Here is an 18,700-nt window from a genome sequence, read left to right as displayed (position 1 = left end):
ATCCCATTCTCTTTCTCCTAAGGTTTGTTTCTCATATTTTATTGTAGGTAGTTATTAGTAGTATTCAGATGTTTTATCTTTTACCCTATTGCTGATCTATAGATTTATGCATCTCAAGGTCACTTTGGAACCTGTTTATACCAGACACTAGAAGCACAATCAATACATCATGCTAATATATAAACAATATCAGGTAACATAAAAATGGTGCTTTAGATAACCATAGTTTAAACACAGTAAACTATGCTGTTGCCCCACTCCACAGAAAACAACGCTTTGCATTGTCACAGAAGCAGCCCTGCAGAATACAGATCGGTGCAGACTGCTCCCCTAAATGCCTCTCCTGGCATCATGTCTGTGTTCCCCCATTGCAGCAGAACTGGTGCAGTTCTGCTGTCAATTGAACTTTATTTGCCATTGAGGGTCAGGAACAAGGTTTGTCTCAATATTATTATTTGTATCACAATGCTGTGCTTGGCACTGTCTAAATAAAGTGAGAGACAATCCCTGCTCTAAGGAGTTTACATTTTAAATAGACAAGAAAGACAACATGTGGAAGAGGAAACAGGCTCAGGGAAGTAAAGTGACTTTCCCATGATCACACAGCCAGTCAGTGGTTCAGTAAAGAATAGAATGCATGTCTTCTAAGTCCCAGGCCACTTCCTTCCCCTCTGGACTAAGCTGCCTCTTCGTTTGTGAAGAATCTGTGTGAAGAATCTTTGACTGACTCAATGTAAAAAGGTGCATGACAGCTTTAAAGTTGTACTCTATTCACTTTTCGAAATAAACTTAAAGTAGTCACAGTAACTGGCTTAATTTAAATGATTTGAACAATCAAGATGACTTTACTGAGGCAAGACAAGAAGTTTTATATGAATATATTAGATTAGGACCTGGGTCAACTTTTTCAGTTACCAGATATACTTGATTTGATAAGTGAGGCTTATATGCTTATTCCTTCTGTATCACAGTACTTTAAATGCAAACAAAAATTACAGTATCAAAATGAAATTCTGAACTCGAAATTTATACAAACACCACCAAAATATAAGCACCAAATAATACTTACTATACTAGACTAGTTTCAGAGTAGCAGCCGTGTTAGTCTGTATTCGCAAAAAGAAAAGGAATACTTGTGGCACCTTAGAGACTAACAAATTTATCTGAGAATAAGCTTTCATGAGCTACAGCTCACTTAAGCTTATGCTCAAATAAATTTGTTAGTCTCTAAGGTGCCACAAGTATTCCTTTTCTTTATATTAGACTAATAATTTGGATTTTCTTTCATTTAGAAATCTACTGTAAAAAGCAAGGATGTAAATATGTTAACCTTTGGAGTGTTTGCATTTATGGGAGACTTGTTACATCAATAGAATTGGAACATTCAGAATGTTAACTTGCACAAAATAGGAAGTGAAGGTCAGGTATATAAAAAGTCATACTTAATCTATGTAACAATTTTGTGCTAACACAAAAGAATATGCTAACCTTGTATTGTATAAAATGGCTATCCATGTCCACCTTTTCCAAGTTTTGAAGTGTCTGGTGGTTTGTGCACTGGAAGTTGTCTGGAAATTCTGTACAAGTTTCCCAACTGAGAATAAACAAAGTCATTAAAAGATTCTTTATTGGGACTTTTTATTTTAAGACTACTACTACAGCTTCTATATTTAAAATAAAAATTACATATTTTCAGATATGTTAAATGTGTGTTAGCATATAATTAATACTTACAACCAGTAAAAAAGTACAAGCAATGCTTAGTAGAAGGTGTGCTAATTTAAATATTATAAATTATACAGAGTCTTAAATCAAAGTTAAACCTAAAATCCAATGGACAAAATTTTGACACTTTGGTCCCAGTTGTGTGGTCCAACCAAATTGTACTTGGTGCAAGGAACCCAAAGGGGTAGAGAAAAGATGGTTTTATACTACTTTTGCTCTCTCCTGATCAGAGGCCATTCATGGACTAATTTGACCCCTACTGCAACTTAAAGCAGTTCCAAGATTGCTCTTAATGATGGCAGGAGTAATGGCCATTTCAAAACCCAGGAATCACTGGAGTACAGCAACAATCCAACCACATTCTATCTCCTAGTCACATTTCTAACACCTGCCCTACACAGTGAGCTGCAGAGTGGGGGCAGTGAGGGTGATACCGACCCAACTTTGCGGGCTCTTTGCCTGAAGGGGAATCCTTGGTTGTCCTGATCATTGGGAGTTTTGCTATTGACTTCAGTGGGACCCAGATTTCACCCAATATTTGTAAAAAAACACAATTTTTGTGTAATGGGAAGTAAATTAACAGGACAACAAAACTGTGCACATTTTCATTTTTAGGTTGTCCCTTTGTTATATGAAAAGGAGATGTTACCCCATACTGATATAAAATCAGAAATAAAATTAGCTCTGATCTACACATTTTAAGTCTACATGATTGTATAAATGTTTATGCTTATGTAGTCATACACTTTAGACATCCCACATATAAAAGTTTCTCATGTGGTGCAAGACTCCCTATTTTCCTGTCCCTCCTATCTCATCCAAGCAACAGTGGGTGTATAAGGGACAGCAGGATCTGGAGGCTACAGCGAAATGGAAGCTGTAGCTAGAGCCTCTCAGAGAGAGGCATCAGTACTTTGGTGGACCTTAACAATTCTGCAGTAGGCAGAAAGGTGGGCAGTACCAACAGAGAATAAAAGAGGAACTAATTTGATAGGCTGCTAATGTTATGGAGTAGGGATTGGAAGGCAGGCTGCAGAATCAGCAGAGTGAAGTGCATTTTTGATTGTGACAGTTAGTCCTAATTAAAATTTTTAAATTGATATGCACATGTAATGGTGGAAATATAGGCTCTGATTTTGCAGACATTTATGCACTTGAGTAGCCTTGATCAGGTGAGTAACCTCTTTAAATTGAATCGGACTACTCACATGCTTAATGTTATTTACTCATGTGCATAACTGTTTCCAGTAACGAGGCCCAGAATATGAAATTTACATAAAGTATTGAAAAATGCACAAGCAGCTATTTAGCTGACTACTTTTATTTTCAGCATTTTAACATGTTAAAATGAAATGTTTAATAGGTAAATGTTTTAAAATGCATTTTAGCAAACGTAAATGCAAAGTCTTTTATTTATATTTATATTTCAATAAGAGTACTGGAACTAAAATATATTAGTGACTCAACCAGGGGTGGATTAGGGTTTTGTGGGACCCCTGGGCCAGAGCAAGTGGCGGCACCTCCCCACCTCTTCTGCCTGCAGTCCCCCTCCCCCCTGTTCCCCATCCACTGCCCCAACACTCCTCCGGGGAAATGGGGTTGGGGTAGGGGCTTGCCATGCCCACCTGCCTGGGAGTGAGGAGAGCAGGGTCGGGGAGTTGGAGCTTGCCCCGCTCCACCTGCCTGCCCATCACTCCAGCCGGGGAATGGGGTCAGGGTGCGGTGGCTTTCCCCACTTGCCTGGCACTCCAGCTGGAGAGTGGGGTCGGGGCACGGGGGCTTGTTCCGCTCCACCGGCCCCAGTGTTCCAGCCGGGGGCGCACATTTTTCCGGAGCCCCATGGCCCGTTGGCCCAGTGGCTAATCCGCCACTAGACTCAATACTTCTTTATTGAAATTACCAGTTAAACTGTTGCAGAAAAAAACATGGATAACAGCCTCCTACTTATTTTAGTCACATCTTGTAAAATTTGAAGGATGAGGTATAATAAATTTATTTTTTTACAACTATTGAAACCTCATTAAGAGCTGATGATGAAGTACTGATGTGTTGTACTGTGCACGGAAATAATGCTAGAAATTGTCACATTTATAGGAAGATTTGCAGACTAGCTTTTCAACATTTTAATCGTCCTCTATATGTCTCCCTTTCTTTCTCTGTAATCTTGGGTTTAGGGTTTCAGAGAACTTTGAAAAAGCAGAAGTTAATATACTTGTCACATCCAGGCAGCAGATCAACATTAGGATCCAGAAGAGTTTTATAAATAACTGTGATACCATATTTTTCAGCTGCAGTCACTCTGTCAAAGGTCAAACTTAGAACACGGTTTAAGGGAGACCTACAAAATGGAAATAAAATCAAAGCTGATCTTTCTGAAACGAAATCAAACAGCTTCAAAAACAATAATGAGGTTATACATACAAAGGCAGTGAACATAATGGAAATGCTGTTGAAAGAACAAAGACAGAAAATATTAAAACCCACTGCATTTTATATGTCGGAGAGAACATCTAGGTTTCAGAGTAGCAGCCGTGTTAGTCTGTATCAGCAAAAAGAAAAGGAGTACTTGTGGCACCTTAGAGACTAACAAATTTATTTGAGCATAAGCTTTCGTGAGCTACAGCTCACTTCATTGGATGCACATCCGATGAAGTGAGCTGTAGCTCATGAAAGCTTATGCTCAAATAAATTTGTTAGTCTCTAAGGTGCCACAGGTACTCCTTTTTTTTTATTAGTAATCTAGTAGCCACTCTGGCTTTAGTCTTTAGTGCAGGTGCTTCCATCTCAGATACTAATTCTCTCCCCAGACATCTTCTTGTCTTTATTAACCTATAGGTTATGGACAGCAACCAAATTGAATTAGTCTTGCAAAATTAGCTCTTCTACTGGAATAAATAACTATTTGGGGAGAAAGAAATCAGTATTATGATCAGCACCCAGGTAATCATCTAAGGATAATTGAATAAGATTGTAGATTAATGTTCATGAACAATAACTAAATAATATAAATATATTTTGATAAAACAGAGACAAATTATGTATTATTTTGTCAAAATACAATAATAAATACGAGTTTGTTTAATTAGCTGAACCTTAATAGGAGAAATCCAGTGAGGTTTGTGACTAATAGATCAATCTTTAAACTGATATATTCCTTTATAGGTCTCATAGTTGTAAGCAACATTACATTAAAATTTAATAAAGCATGAATAACTTTCACATTTGTACTCTTATTAGTAAAGTTTCTTTTAAAAGGACACAGTCAACTTTTAAAATCCTATTTCCATATTAATATTTTTACTTACAAGTAACAACTAGAATAAGTAAACTGAAATAAATTAGAGATAAATATATTTTCTCTATTTCTTTTCTAATTTGTTCACTTTGTGCATTTGATAGCACTTTTGTATATTCATAGTTTCATTGTTTCCACTGTACAGTCAATCAATTTCCAGTTGTTCATTTGGGTCTTTTATATAGCAACAAAGGAAAAAACACATTCAATCAGAGCTCCTGGCTAAGGGTTTGTGGTTTGTATGGTTTTCTTTTAATGTAAGAGGTATTCAGGGGGCAGCTCAACTTAACAAAAATACTTTTATTTCATTTTGGTGAAATTAGCCAGTTTTGAGTTGTCAATGTCACTTTAAACAAAGAAAACAGTAATACGCTGACCAACAATTCTAAAAATGTGTCAAAACACACGTATAAGGAAATGTATGCTATTTGCATACTCTCCTACTCTGCTTTTGAGGGAAGCAAGAGTTTGAGAAATTAGAAAAAGCAAAATTATTTTAAAAATCAGACTAATATACATTTCAATTGTTATTTATCATGTTGTAGTTTATTATCCATTGTTATGGAAATTATTAAATACTATACTCCGTTAACTTAAAGCTGGCAATTTGAAGATGTATAAAAGAATGGCTAAGAGAAGCCATTTTCTGGAATATTCACTAAAAACAATGGTTGTATTTTCTGTTTATTCCAAGAAAAAGCCAGTGACAAGTTCAGTTTTGGATGAAACAGTTATATACAGCAATTGTTTGTACAGAAATTTAATCTGTCATAATACATAGGAAAAGTGAAATGTCATCAATAAACTACTCAATTACTTTTTCAGATTGCGCTGTACATTCAGAGACTTGCCATAAATCTGACATAACCCTGTTCCCAGCAGAGTGGAAGTGTAAAGAATTAGTATTGAAAGAAAAAATAGATTTTTGTTTGCGAAAGGAAAAATAAGAGAACTTGAATAGGTATTCATCACAAGATTCAGAGTAGCAGCCGTGTTAGTCTGTATCCGTAAAAAGAAAAGGAGTACTTGTGGCACCTTAGAGACTAACAAATTTATTAGAGCATAAGCTTTCGTGAGCTACAGCTCACTTCATCGGATGCATGCAGTGGAAAATATAGTGGGGAGATTTTATATACAGAGAACATGAAACAATGGGTGTTACCATACATACTGTAACAAGAGTGACCAGGAAAGGTGAGCTATTACCAGCAGGAGTGTGTGTGTTGGGGGGCGGGAGGGGGGCAGGGACACCATCATAGGGCCTAATCGCATCAGCCACACTATCAGAAGCTCGTTCACCTGCGCATCTATCAATGTGATATATGTCATCATCTGCCAGCAATGCCCCTCTGCCATGTACACTGGCCAAACTGGACAATCTCTACATAAAAGAATAAATTGACACAAATCAGACGTCAAGAATTATAACATTCAAAAACCTGTTGGAAAACACTTCAATCTCTTTGGCCACTCGATTACAGACCTAAAAGTGGCAATTCTTCAACAAAAAAACTTCAAAAACAGACTCCAACGAGAGACTGCTGAATTGGAATTAATTTGCAAACTGGACACAATTAACTTAGGCTTGAATAAAGACTGGGGGTGGATGTGTCATTACACAAAGTAAAACTATTTCCCTTTGTTTATTTCACCCTTGTAAACTGCTAGAAATGGCCCACCTTGATTATCACTACAAAAGGTCCCTCCCCCGCACTCTCCTGTTGGTAAGAGTTCACCTTTCCTGGTCACTCTTGTTACAGTGTGTATGGTAACACCCATTGTTTCATGTTCTCTGTGTATATAAAATCTTCCCACTATATTTTCCACTGCATGCATCCGATGAAGTGAGCTGTAGCTCATGAAAGCTTATGCTCTAATAAATTTGTTAGTCTCTAAGGTGCCACAAGTACTCCTTTTCTTATCACAAGATTGTGTTCTTAACTGATGCTGAATATGTATAAGTAAATATGAGCTCTATGCAAAACTTTACATATGAAGTTTATATTATGTCTTGTATATTTTACAGTTTTCTGACTGCACAGCAAGTTTTATTATTACTATTAATAATGTATTCTACGGCAGTGCCCAAAATCCCAGTCAGAATAGGAGTCATATTGTGCTAGCCACGGTTCAAGCACAGATATCAAAGAGAAGAAGATAAGCAAACTGCTTCCTTGACAATAATTAATGGAAACAGTGAAATGTTTTAAACGCTTGTAAAATCATGCTAAAATGCTGGAAATAGCTGATTAAGTTTCAAAATATAAGCCCCCAGAAAAGCTCATAATAATTGCTAAATCTTATCAGTAAAACAGACCCAAGTATTGATAAATGACTATTCAATTATTGACTTCAATGGGAGTTTTGCCTGGATGTGTTTCATAGTGTTTTACCAGTCTGAATACAGGAAATACTTAGCCCAAATAGTTAGAAAATGCCAACATTAAGTCTGTGTTTTGTAGGATTCTAGATAAATATCATGGTCTTGACTAGCTACGAATTAGGAGCCAGATCCATAAAGATATTTAGATGCTTAAAGATGCGGATAAACATCTAATGGGACTCTCAAAAGCACCTAGGCACCTAACTCCCTTTGATTTCAATGGAATTTACGCACCTGAGCATTTCTGATAATCCTGTTATGAACCTAATTGCATCTTTAGGCACCTAAATACCTTTTAAAATATGGCCCTATGTGTCTTATTCTCATTTAAAAACAATATTCCACATAATGTTATTCATTGGATTATTCTAATTTTCTTTCTGCTTCTTTATCACTTTGTCCATTTCAAAATAAAAAATATGATGTCACCATAGATTTAATCAAACTATTCGTCTTTAATCTGCTTCTAAGTAACTACAAAAGGTACATAGTAAATTAGTCAATAATTGATAACACTTCAGAAGTTATCACTGATTCCAAGTATGCAGCTGTATTCTAGTCACAATGTAATTAGATTGTCTTCAAGGTTGCCAGTGATAAAACTCACAATATCTTTAGCAAGTATTCCGTCAATTATTTGGGCTAAAACATGTTTAAGTACTTTTTATTTAAAAGTCTGTTGAAACCTGGAACAGATTTTTTGCAATGTGTTAAACATGTTCAACGTTATCTTCAAATCAGTGTTCCAGATATTCTTTACATTTCTGAATTTACAATAAGTTTAGTGCATTAACATCACAGCCTCTCACTACTTTGGGCTTAGTTACAATCAAAATAATTCTCTAGCTCTTGAATTTTTTCCAGGGTAATGAACAAAACTGGATTACTAAACACCGTACTGTACAACATATATTTAAAATTCTCCTTCAGCATTTTATTGCTGTATTGATTTGCAATTACCAACCATAATGATTGTTCAGTTCTTCTGAACAAAAATGATCAAAAATCCTAAACTCAATTCTACCTGGTTATAGTTTAACCACAAGAAAGCATCAAATTATATTAACTTAATTGAGAAAGTAATTTTCAGTTGCTAATACAGTACAACAATGAGTTTAAGGTCCTTGACAACTAGTTTTAGACATGATCCCAGATGTGTCCTGTCAATACACATAATTTCACAATAGTTCAACAAGATCTCAACAGGCTAGCACAGAAGTGAATAAATTTGTAGCGCAGCCACTTTTTCCTCAGGAAATAAGATAATTTTTTCCAGGAATTAACAAATCTAAAAACTTAAGCACCCCTCAAACATCTCCAGAAATTATTAGGAGATAACACAACCAAAGTATATCCCCTTTAAAAAACTTTGGTAGCCCAGTCTTTACAAGCTTTATCAATTTATCTTTCACTCTACCATCATTGGTGCTTAAGAGGTTAAGACTTTATTTGTGAAAACAGAGAGAGGTAGTGGGGAATGATGTTGTCTACTGCTTCATAAATCTTGCTTAAGATCCTTTTCAATTACCATCCATTTCTCCTTTAAAAAGGGACAAAAAAATAGAGGAGTGGAAACAGGTCAGGGCAGTCTGTGACAATGACAGTGTGATGGGCTTGGACCCCCTGTGGTGTTTCCATCTGCTATCATTAAGGTGACTATTCAGACATGAAAAAATCCCTCTTGCTGTGCTGACAGGCAGACATCAAGAGCTATGACAAGGCATTAAGACAGAAAGTCAGAGACAGAGATGTCATATTCCACAAACAATACTGCCGCAAACAAGACCTCTGAAATTTTCTTGGAATTTAAAATAAAAATAAAAGGGGTTTTACCTGGAGGTTATCAAACTTCCTCTTACATTAGGTTGACAACGAAAAGATTGCTGACTGTCACGCAGATAAACATTTAGCTCTTACCTGTAATCTTTACCATAAGAAACCCAAATTTTTTGCTCATTCTTCAGTAAAAGTGGGTTTTTAATTTCTTGTCCTTTCTCATCAAAAAGCCGGGCAGGAATAAGATTGAGGCCTGTTGGTTTGAAGTCTGCTGAATATTGTAGTTTTTTGTGAATCATATGCAGCAGCTGGCAAGAACAAAGCAAACAAATAAATAAACTAAAAATGTGAACATCTGTAATAAACTGTTTGTACTCCATAACAAATGAAGTCCAAACAAATGATAATTAAATTCATATAGAATGTTAAAAGAAGTGTGAAATGACTGCAATGTTTATCTCAGTGTAAAATAACAAAATGAGCACAGGCTTTTAACCGGCAGGGGGTGCAACAGGATTATGATTGAGCTCTGACCCTTTGGCACAGAAACTAAAAGCAGATGTGACAGTTGTACAGAACAAGCATTTAGCTTCTACTTACTATAACAGCTCTCTTTATAAAGGTTATGTTTTTCCTGCCCACATTTGGAGCTACATTTTGCTCATGTTTTTACTGAGCTTGTTCAAGTTTTACAATGAGTGCTCTCCACCCTCCTGCCAAACCATAGGTGATCAATAGCTGAACAATAAATTGCAAGCCTCATTTAACAATTTCTGTACTGTGTCTGTTAACTTGCCCCTGCCAGATTAGCCATAATTAGCTCCTCTGTGAATATAAGATTTTTATGTATTGCATTGTTTCTTTTTCAGAAGTTGGTTCTCATCTCCATTTGTGAACTTTATTTGATTTTACATGACTGCACTTCAGTCTTCATTTCTGCCATGTAGTCAGGACCTTTCCAAATTTCCGCACCTTCAAGCTCAGTTCTGCGGCAAACATTACTGGACTGCAAATTCTGTGGGCAATTTGCCATTTCAAGGCACAGTAATGGTTCCCCTGAATATTGTAGTCACTTCATTCCACTCCCCCTTCCTTTTATCACTCTGCCCACAGAAAAGCACTTTCCCTGCACAGACACACACATTCTGTCTTCCTTGCCAGCTCCTACAATTGAACACAACACTGAGTTGCTCCTTTAGCACCTATTGGAGACACTAAAGATGCATGCTCATTATGGAGGCAGGCAGGGGAAGCCAGAGCATGAGATAAAAGTTCTCAGTAACTTCTTATTCTTTATGCCAAATTATGCATTTAAGCACTTTTTCTTTTTACTTGTCCTATTTGAGTAGGCTGGGGAGAAGGAAGAACTAAAAGTATGTGGCAAATAAGGAGGTGACTAAATACTTGGCAAACAGTGGACCCTGTACTTGGAGATTTTTGTCAATTTTTTTCCAAACTTGCACATTGACTAGTTTCACGATCTGCTAAAACAGGACACTCGAGGAAATCTGGCTGTTCAGGTGGGACTTTTAATAGAGTTGAGAATTCTTCTTGAAAAGATGAAGGAAATCCCATAAGTTTAAAACACATTTAATTATTGTTTTGAAAGCAAACACGTAAATACTTGATGAAAACAGTTTTTTCAATGTAGGTGACTTGTAGCTGAATTATTGACCTGTCTGCCAGTTATCCCTAGGCATAGATGAAATAAGCATCCAGAGATTGATTCTTATTTACACTGAAACTCCTTTTACACAGCTCTGGCACTGTAAAGAGGTCTTAATGTGGGAATCAATTATATTTACACTTAATTTAAGGCCTCTCTACACTGCCAGAGGAATGTAAAAGGTTTTTAGTGTTAATGAGAATAAGGTCTGTAAAGTGACTTATATTTAACTTCTGTCTGGTGTTTTAACATAAACGTTTAAAGTAATTCACAGAACTATGGAAAGTGCAGTTTCCTCTGCAACAACTCATAGGATATATGCACTGGGTGCAGTAGGGGCATTGAAGTCTATACCATTTAAGCCATTCTTCTAAGAGAAGATGCTGCTCTATCTAGGAGCAATTTGGAGTGGTCTCTGGTTGTGCTGGAGAGGTGATCATTGAGTACAGATAATTTAACATGACAAAATGCTTAGACATTGGTATGGACACTTTGCCTTACGTGTAGATACAAAGCCTGTGTACACAGACACTGCAAGCCTCCTAGCACAGAAACAGATTGCAGTGTAGACAGAGAAGCACTGCTTACACAAGAAGAGGAAAGACAGACTCCTCCGCACAGGAGGTAGGATAAATGAGATGAGGGAAGCCACATGATGCATGAAACATGGAGACATACCCTCTCGCCATGCAACGTTGTGCTCTGGGCACATGCCTAAACTACCACTGTGTTATATGGACATCACATTGGACCCTTTTTAATGCAGCAACTGCACTGGAACCCACCAAAGTTAATACAAATGTTATTTAATCCCCAAAATTGGACTTTCAGGGATGCAGGATGGAAGGTGAAAAAAACAACCCTATACAGCAGTTTGCCAATTTTGCCTGGGAAAAATTCCTTTCAGATTCCAAACAAAATTCGGTGATCAGCCTCGCTCCCAGCATTATAAGTGATCAAGCTCACCAGATAAGGAAAGGGTGAAGAGGATAGGTCTGGAACAGAGTCCAAAATGGCTTCTTGACAGCAGCAACAAACAGAATCTCCTCCCACCCACCACCAGGCAAGACACAATCAGCTGACCCATCAAGGTCCACTGACCAATGACAGCAGAAGTGGGCAGAACTGTCTCCACTATCTGGATACCATGCGGCAGGGAGGGAAGGGGGTGGGACTAACAGAGGGTGTAGGGAAACAAGAAAGAAGTGGCACCTTTCCCCTCACCTATATACACATGCTGTAGGCCAACAGGAGGGGGAGGAAGAACTAGGGGATCACGTGTAGTACTGCTTCAGCTGCTCATGCTTGAGCTCTCCCCCTCCCTGCCCACCTGGTGAGGGCAGAGAAGAGTGTCCTCATTGTCCTGGACCCATCAAAGACACACCCCTGGCTAGTGAGTGAGCATGGTTATTATAGTACACTTAGTTTTGTTACTATAGTACAAAATATATAATGTGGATCATTTTGATGTTCACATTTATCTATTTCAATTGTAAACCCACATTTTTCTGATATAATGCACAAATCCTACTGTGTTCCTATACTGCAGTATTGGTAACATTAATATAAAACAAAGCATATTGTTTAATTTATGAAAGAGTTAAATTACATCTCCTTAACTGCAGGCACAGAATCTTGGTCACTTGGTTGTTCCTAGCTAGGATCACTGTCCTCAGAAAAGTAAGCATGACATGAAGGGAAATGTATGGTTAAAGGGACTGTTAATGGGATACTGCATTTTAATATCTAGTCCAAACATTTGTTTAACTATTTGTTTCCATTCAATCATTTGCTTTCAGTCCAGATGGATAGCAACTAAAAACTATTACAAATTTTACCAATTTATCACCAAAGAGTTTTAAAAGAATTGACTGAGGAGTTCTCAAACATTGATGTTGATTTTTAACAAATCTTAGAATGCTGAGGAAATACCAGAGGACTGGAAATAAATCTAATGTGCTTATAATTTTAAAAGAGTAAATGGGATGATCAGGGTAACTATAAGGAAGTTAGTCTGACATTGGATGCTGGGCAGAATCATGGAAAGACTGATATGCGATAACAACAGTGAAGAATTAAAGAATGGGAGCATACTTAATGTCAATCGACATGGCTCCATGGAAAATAGGTTGTGTCAAATAAACTTGATTTTTTGATATTACAGGTATGGTTGATAAAGGAAACTGTGTCAATGCAACTTAGGCTTCTGTAAGGCCTTTCTCTTAGTACTTCAGATAGATTAAAAATTAGTACTATCCAAAATCAATGTACTTTATGTTAAATGGATTAAAAATTGGCTAACTGATAGATCTCAAAAAGTAACTGTAAATGGGGAATCATCTACTGGGCATGTGGAGAACTGGGCAATATCTGTATTATCTTTATGAACATCTTTATCAATTATCAATAGCACCTCAGTCTATCTGGGTGATATGATCCGGCCGGAATGCCAGAGTTAAATCAAAGGAGGCTGTGAAGGGAGAAACCAACAGGAAATTAAAAAATGGAAAAGAAAAGGTTTTTGAGGAAACCATCCATAGCTAGGTTGACAAGTTTATCTTTTCTGGGCTGAACCTGGGATCACAGGAGATCCTAAGTCTCAGTGATGCTGGAAAAGGAAGGAGGGCTTGAGTACACACACACACACACACACACACAGAATGGTGAGGAATCTGGGCAAAGCCAAGCAGATACAAAGAAGATGTTTGTACACCAGTGCAAGGAGACTGGGTAACAAAATGGAGGAACTAGAACTACTGGTGCAGTTCTATAATAACCAGATATTATAGGGGTAAAAGAAACATGCTGGAATAGTAGTCATGACTGGAGTATAGGTACTGAAGGTTATGTGCTGTTCAGGAAAGAGAGAAATAAAGGTAAACGTGGTGCAGTAGAATTATATAGTAATGATGCAGAGACTGTAAAGAAATTAGAAGTGAAGGCATGGATAAAAACAGAATCTATTTGAGTCAAAATCACTTTGGGGAAGAAAGCTATCAGAGGTTCCCCTGGGATAGTGCTTGGGGTGTTTTACAGACCCCCAGGATCAGTTTAAATATAGATAGAGACCTCTTTAATGTTTTTAATGAAATAAATACTACTGAGAATTGTGCGATTATAGGAAACTTTAAATTCCCAGATATAGATTGAAGGACAAATGCTACTAATAGTAGGGCCCAGATTTTCTTGGATGTGATAGCTGACAGATTTCTTCACCAGATAGTCACTGACCCAACAAGAGTTGATGCCACTTTAGATTTGGTATTGGTGAGTAGTGAGGATCTCATAGAAGAACGGGTTTGTAGGGGACAACCTTGGTTCGAGTGATCAGATCTGCAACTAGGGTCCTTGATTTCAAAATGGCAAACTTTAAAAAATTAAAGGCATTAGTTAGGGAAGTGGACTGACTGACCTGGACTGAAGAACTCAAGGATCTGAATGTAGAGGAGGCTTGAAATTACTTTTTCAAAGTTGCAGGAAGTATCTGAAAAATTAATAGGGAAGGGTTGCAGACCAAGCTGAATGAGCAAGCATCTCAAGGCCAGTAAGAGAAAGCAGAATAGAAGATGGGATGGATCATGAAGGAAAGCTACCTCTTGGAGGTCAGAAAGTGTAGGGGAAAAGTGAGAACTGCCAAAAGCCAAGCACAGTTGGACTTTGAAAAGGGAATTAAAACTAATAGTAAAAAGTTCTATAGCCATATAAGTAAATAAAAAAAAAACAAGGAAAGAAGTTGGGAAACTGCCTACAATGGCTTGTAGCTGATCTGTAACTGCTAGTAGCAAATATCCCCAATGGCCAGTGATGGTACACTACATGGGGCAGTCTCTGAGTTACTACAGAGAATTCGTTCCGAGGCGTCTGGCTGTTGGGTCTTGCCAAAATGTGCAGGGTCCATCTGACCACCATATTTGAGGTCGGGAAGGAATTTTCCTGGATCAGATTGGCAAAGACCCTGTGGGGTTTTTTGCCTTCCTCTGCAGCATGGGGCACAGGTCAGTTGCAGGTTCAAACTAGAGTGAATGGTGAATTCTCTGTAACCTGAAGTCTTTAAATCATGATTTGACAACTTCAGTAACTCTGCCAGAGGTTATTGGTCTATTACAGGAGTGGGTGGGTGAGGTTCTGTGGCCTGCAATGTGCAGGAGGTCAGACTAGATTTTCATGATGGTCCCTTCTGGTCTCCAAATCTATGATTCTGTGAGTCTATGATGCATGCAGGACAGTCTGCTTTTCCCATCCAAAGAAAGGAGTTAGCTGGGCTGAGAGGAATTTACAAATGCCAACAAGGAAAGATGAAGGTGTAAGAAAGACCCAGGGGTAGAGGCCTTTTTTTTTAACCCTTTACTCTATGTGCTTTGTATCGTTGGGGGAAGGAATAAAAAATCAATAAATAATGCTTTGTTTTGAAGACACTGTTTTCCAATCACTTTAATCAATTTGCTCGGCACAGTTACCAACTGCAGTTGGGCCTGTGGCATTAATAAGATTGGGAAACCAGAGTGATTGGATCATGTCATACTGCCCAGTGTGAAGTGCAGGAAGCTAAGAATGTCCTATAAAGGATGCAGTCCAGAAGGACTAAAAGGGGACTAAGATGCAGATCACTCTGTAGCCATTACAGGGTGTTTCTAATAGGGTCTTGCAGAGATCTATTATTGGCCCATTGTTATTCAATATTTTTAGCAATTATTTGGAAGAAAATAAAAAATCATTGCTGATAAAAATTTGCCAATGACACAAAAATTGGTGGAGCAATAAATAAAGATAGTGACAAGTCAGTTTACAGAGCAATCTGGATCATTTGGCAACCTGAGCTCATTTGAAAAGTATGCATTTTAATACGTATATCCAGGGGTGAAAGTAGGATGGTACGGGCCGGTACAGCATTGTGACGTTGCATCCTATAATGTTTGAAAGAAATATGCTTATGAATGTAAATATGACATAACTGTAATATGTTTTATGCTACATATGCCATGTAACATATCTCTGCAAAGGTTATGATCTACTGAATATATTCATCCTATTTGTATGCATGTATCATTTTTGTATTCAAAGTTATGAATATTGGTTGTATACTTGTTTGATTTTAAGTAGCCTCAGTGAAGCAATTGGTCAGCTTCTTGAGAAAAGACTGTTCTCAGTAAGTGCCCAATCAAGAAACACTTAATCTGACAATAGACTTTGATAGATGCCAATTCACATCTGAGCTTTTCTCTGAACGTTCCTGTAGAGAACTAAGTCATGCAAGGACATGTGACTTGCCCAGGTGACTCCAAAACTCCATCTTGTAGAGGGGATTCTACACAGGGGAAGGGAGGGGTTTCCACCAACAAGAAAGAAACTATATAAAGCCCTGGGAGACCCCTCCATTTTGTCTTCAGCTGGCTCAAGAGGTAGCCTCTTCACCCCCAAAGGATACCTTAAAGAAACTGGAACAAAGGACAGTAACTACAGAGGTGGGGGTAATTGCTGGCCCCAGACTAGTAGGAGGCTAGTCTGTAAAAGAAGCTTGTTGGAACATCTCTGAGGATGAGATTTCATCTGTAATCACTTTCTTACTGTATTAGGCCTAGACTGTTGTAGGAACAGCAGTGATCTGTATGCTCTGTATAACCTGTATGCTCAAAAGGTCTGTTACACTTCGCCCCACCTTTTGTCTCCCCTCCCTATTTGAATACCTGTGAAGTGGCTTTCCCCCCTCCCTCCTGGAATGCTTGTGGAATGAATGGGCTGCTTGAACAGCTAGAAGATCAGAAGAGCTCCTAGGTAGACAAGAATATGGAACTCTAACTAGGCAGCAATCATACGCCCAAAGCATGGACACTGCCTGAGGTGGAGTGTGACCAACCTAACGCAGCCAAGTTATCTCTAGTCACAGGCCATGAGGAGCAGGTCCTTAAAAGGGGAAAGGGCCAGGAGGGTACACACAAGATTGTACCTCCCGTAAAGGCCCTTTGCCCAGACCGCCTGGCCAATGGTTCACCGCGTTACATTCCATCGTGCCTTGGGAAGACTTACCTTCATCACACCGTCCATTGCTGCACCGTGGGACACTTACCTTGAAGGATCCTGACATCTCCAGTGCCGTGCCTGTCCTTGGAGTGTGAGTATGCGAGTGTGAGTGTGACCCCCCCCCGGCCCCCTTCTTTTGAACTTAGCTATCAATATAATGAACGTGCTGCTCTCTGCCAGACTCTGGTGGGTCATTACTTCTCCCTAAGCTCACTAGCTGTCCCAATTTCAGGTAACAGACTTGCGTGTTTTATTTTATTTTGCTTGGTAATTCACTTTGTTCTGTCTGTTATTACTTGGAACCACTTAAATCCTACTTTTTTGTATTTAATAAAATCACTTTTTATTATTAATTAACCCAGACTATATATTAATACCGGGGGGGGGGGGAGAAAACAGCTGTGCATATCTCTCTATCAGTGTTATAGAGGGCGAACAATTTATGAGTTTACCCTGTATAAACTTTATACAGGGTAAAACGGATTTATTTGGGGTTTGGACCCCATTGGGAGTTGGGTATCTGAGTGCTGTTTTTTTAAGCTGTTTTCAGTTAAGCCTGCAGCTTTTTGGGGGACGTGGTTCAGACCTAGGTCTGTGTTTGTAGCAGGCAAGCATGTCTGGCACAACCAGGCTGGGCACTGAAGTCCCAAGCTGGCAGGGAAAACGGGCTCAGAGGTAGTCTGAGCACATCAGGTTGCAGTCCCAAAGTGGGTTTCTGTGATCCAACCCATCACAGGCGTTCCGGTAAGAAGCCGGTACCAGCCCCTACGCAGCCAATGTTAAAGCGCTGCCACAGCAGCACTTTAACGTTGCTGCCCCTTTTGCCGCCCCCCATCAGCAACCCCCCCATCGGGACCTTACTGGCAGGGCCGCCAATGGCGGGATGCAAAAGGAGCAGCTGCCCTGGGGCCAGCAATTTAAAAGGGCCTAGGGCTCCTGGACACCGCCGCTACTGCAGCAGGGGCCAGAGCCCCGGGCCCTTTTAAATCGCCACTGGAGCCCCAGGCAACACAGGCCAGGCAGCACGGATGGGCTGGCTGGAGGAGGCTGACCTCTCCCCCCCGCCCCGTTCCCCCCCTTCTGCTCAAGGCTCCACCCTTTCTGGGGGCCCGAAGCCGGGCCCCCATACCAGTAAGTGTTTAATATTACTTTCACCCCTGCATATATCTATGAACAAAGAATGCAAGTCATAGTAACAGGATGGAGGATTGTACTCAAGAAAGCAATGACTCTGAAAAGGAGTCATTGTGGATAATCAGCTGCACATAAGCTCCTAATTGGATGATCTGGTTCAGAACTAATGGGATCCTTGGAAACAGTAGCAGGAATATCAAAGAACAGAGTGGTGATGGTATCTATGTATGTATAAGGCACTAATGAGGACAATACTGTGTCCAGTTCTGGTGTCCACACTTCAAAAGGGGTTAAAAAAAGAGCTACAAGAATGATTCAAGGTTTGGAGAACATGCCTTATAGTGAGAGGCTAAAGCAGCTCTATTTAATTTACCCAAGAGAAGATTAATAGCTGATTTGATCACAGTCTATAAATACTTACATGTGGACATGATTTCTGATATTAAAGGGTTCTTTAAGCTATCGGACATACATACAACAAGATACAATGCTTGGAAGCTGAAGTTAGACAAATTCAGACTAGAAATAAGGCACATTTTTAACAGTGTGGGTAATTAACTAGTTAAACAACTTACCTAATGATACGATGCATACTCTCACTTGAAGTCTTTAAATCAATGAATGACTTTCAAAAAGATATGCTGTAGCTCAGGGGCGGGCAAACTTTTTGGCCCGAGGGCCACATCTGGGAATAGAAATTGTA

At 38.9% G+C, this 18,700-nt stretch overlaps 1 protein-coding gene across 1 annotated transcript in view; it reads right to left on the bottom strand.

Annotated features, from left to right (window-relative positions):
- The window catches only part of DCDC1 (doublecortin domain containing 1), a 418,614-nt gene that overhangs the window by 185,491 nt on the left and 214,423 nt on the right, over positions 1–18,700 (bottom strand). Inside the window, exons 12-14 of the mRNA XM_074955137.1 lie at positions 9,321–9,487; positions 3,938–4,063; positions 1,489–1,594 (exon numbers count right to left, since the gene is read on the bottom strand). Of these exons, the coding sequence (XP_074811238.1) occupies positions 1,489–1,594; positions 3,938–4,063; positions 9,321–9,487 (399 nt within the window). The remainder of the gene's footprint in view (positions 1–1,488; positions 1,595–3,937; positions 4,064–9,320; positions 9,488–18,700) is intronic.

The sequence above is a fragment of the Natator depressus genome, chromosome 6 (assembly GCF_965152275.1).
Source record: "Natator depressus isolate rNatDep1 chromosome 6, rNatDep2.hap1, whole genome shotgun sequence".
NCBI classification, from domain to species: Eukaryota; Metazoa; Chordata; order Testudines; family Cheloniidae; genus Natator; species Natator depressus.
The sequence above is the reverse complement of the archived record's forward strand: the minus strand, read 5'-3'. Positions and strand labels throughout refer to the sequence as shown.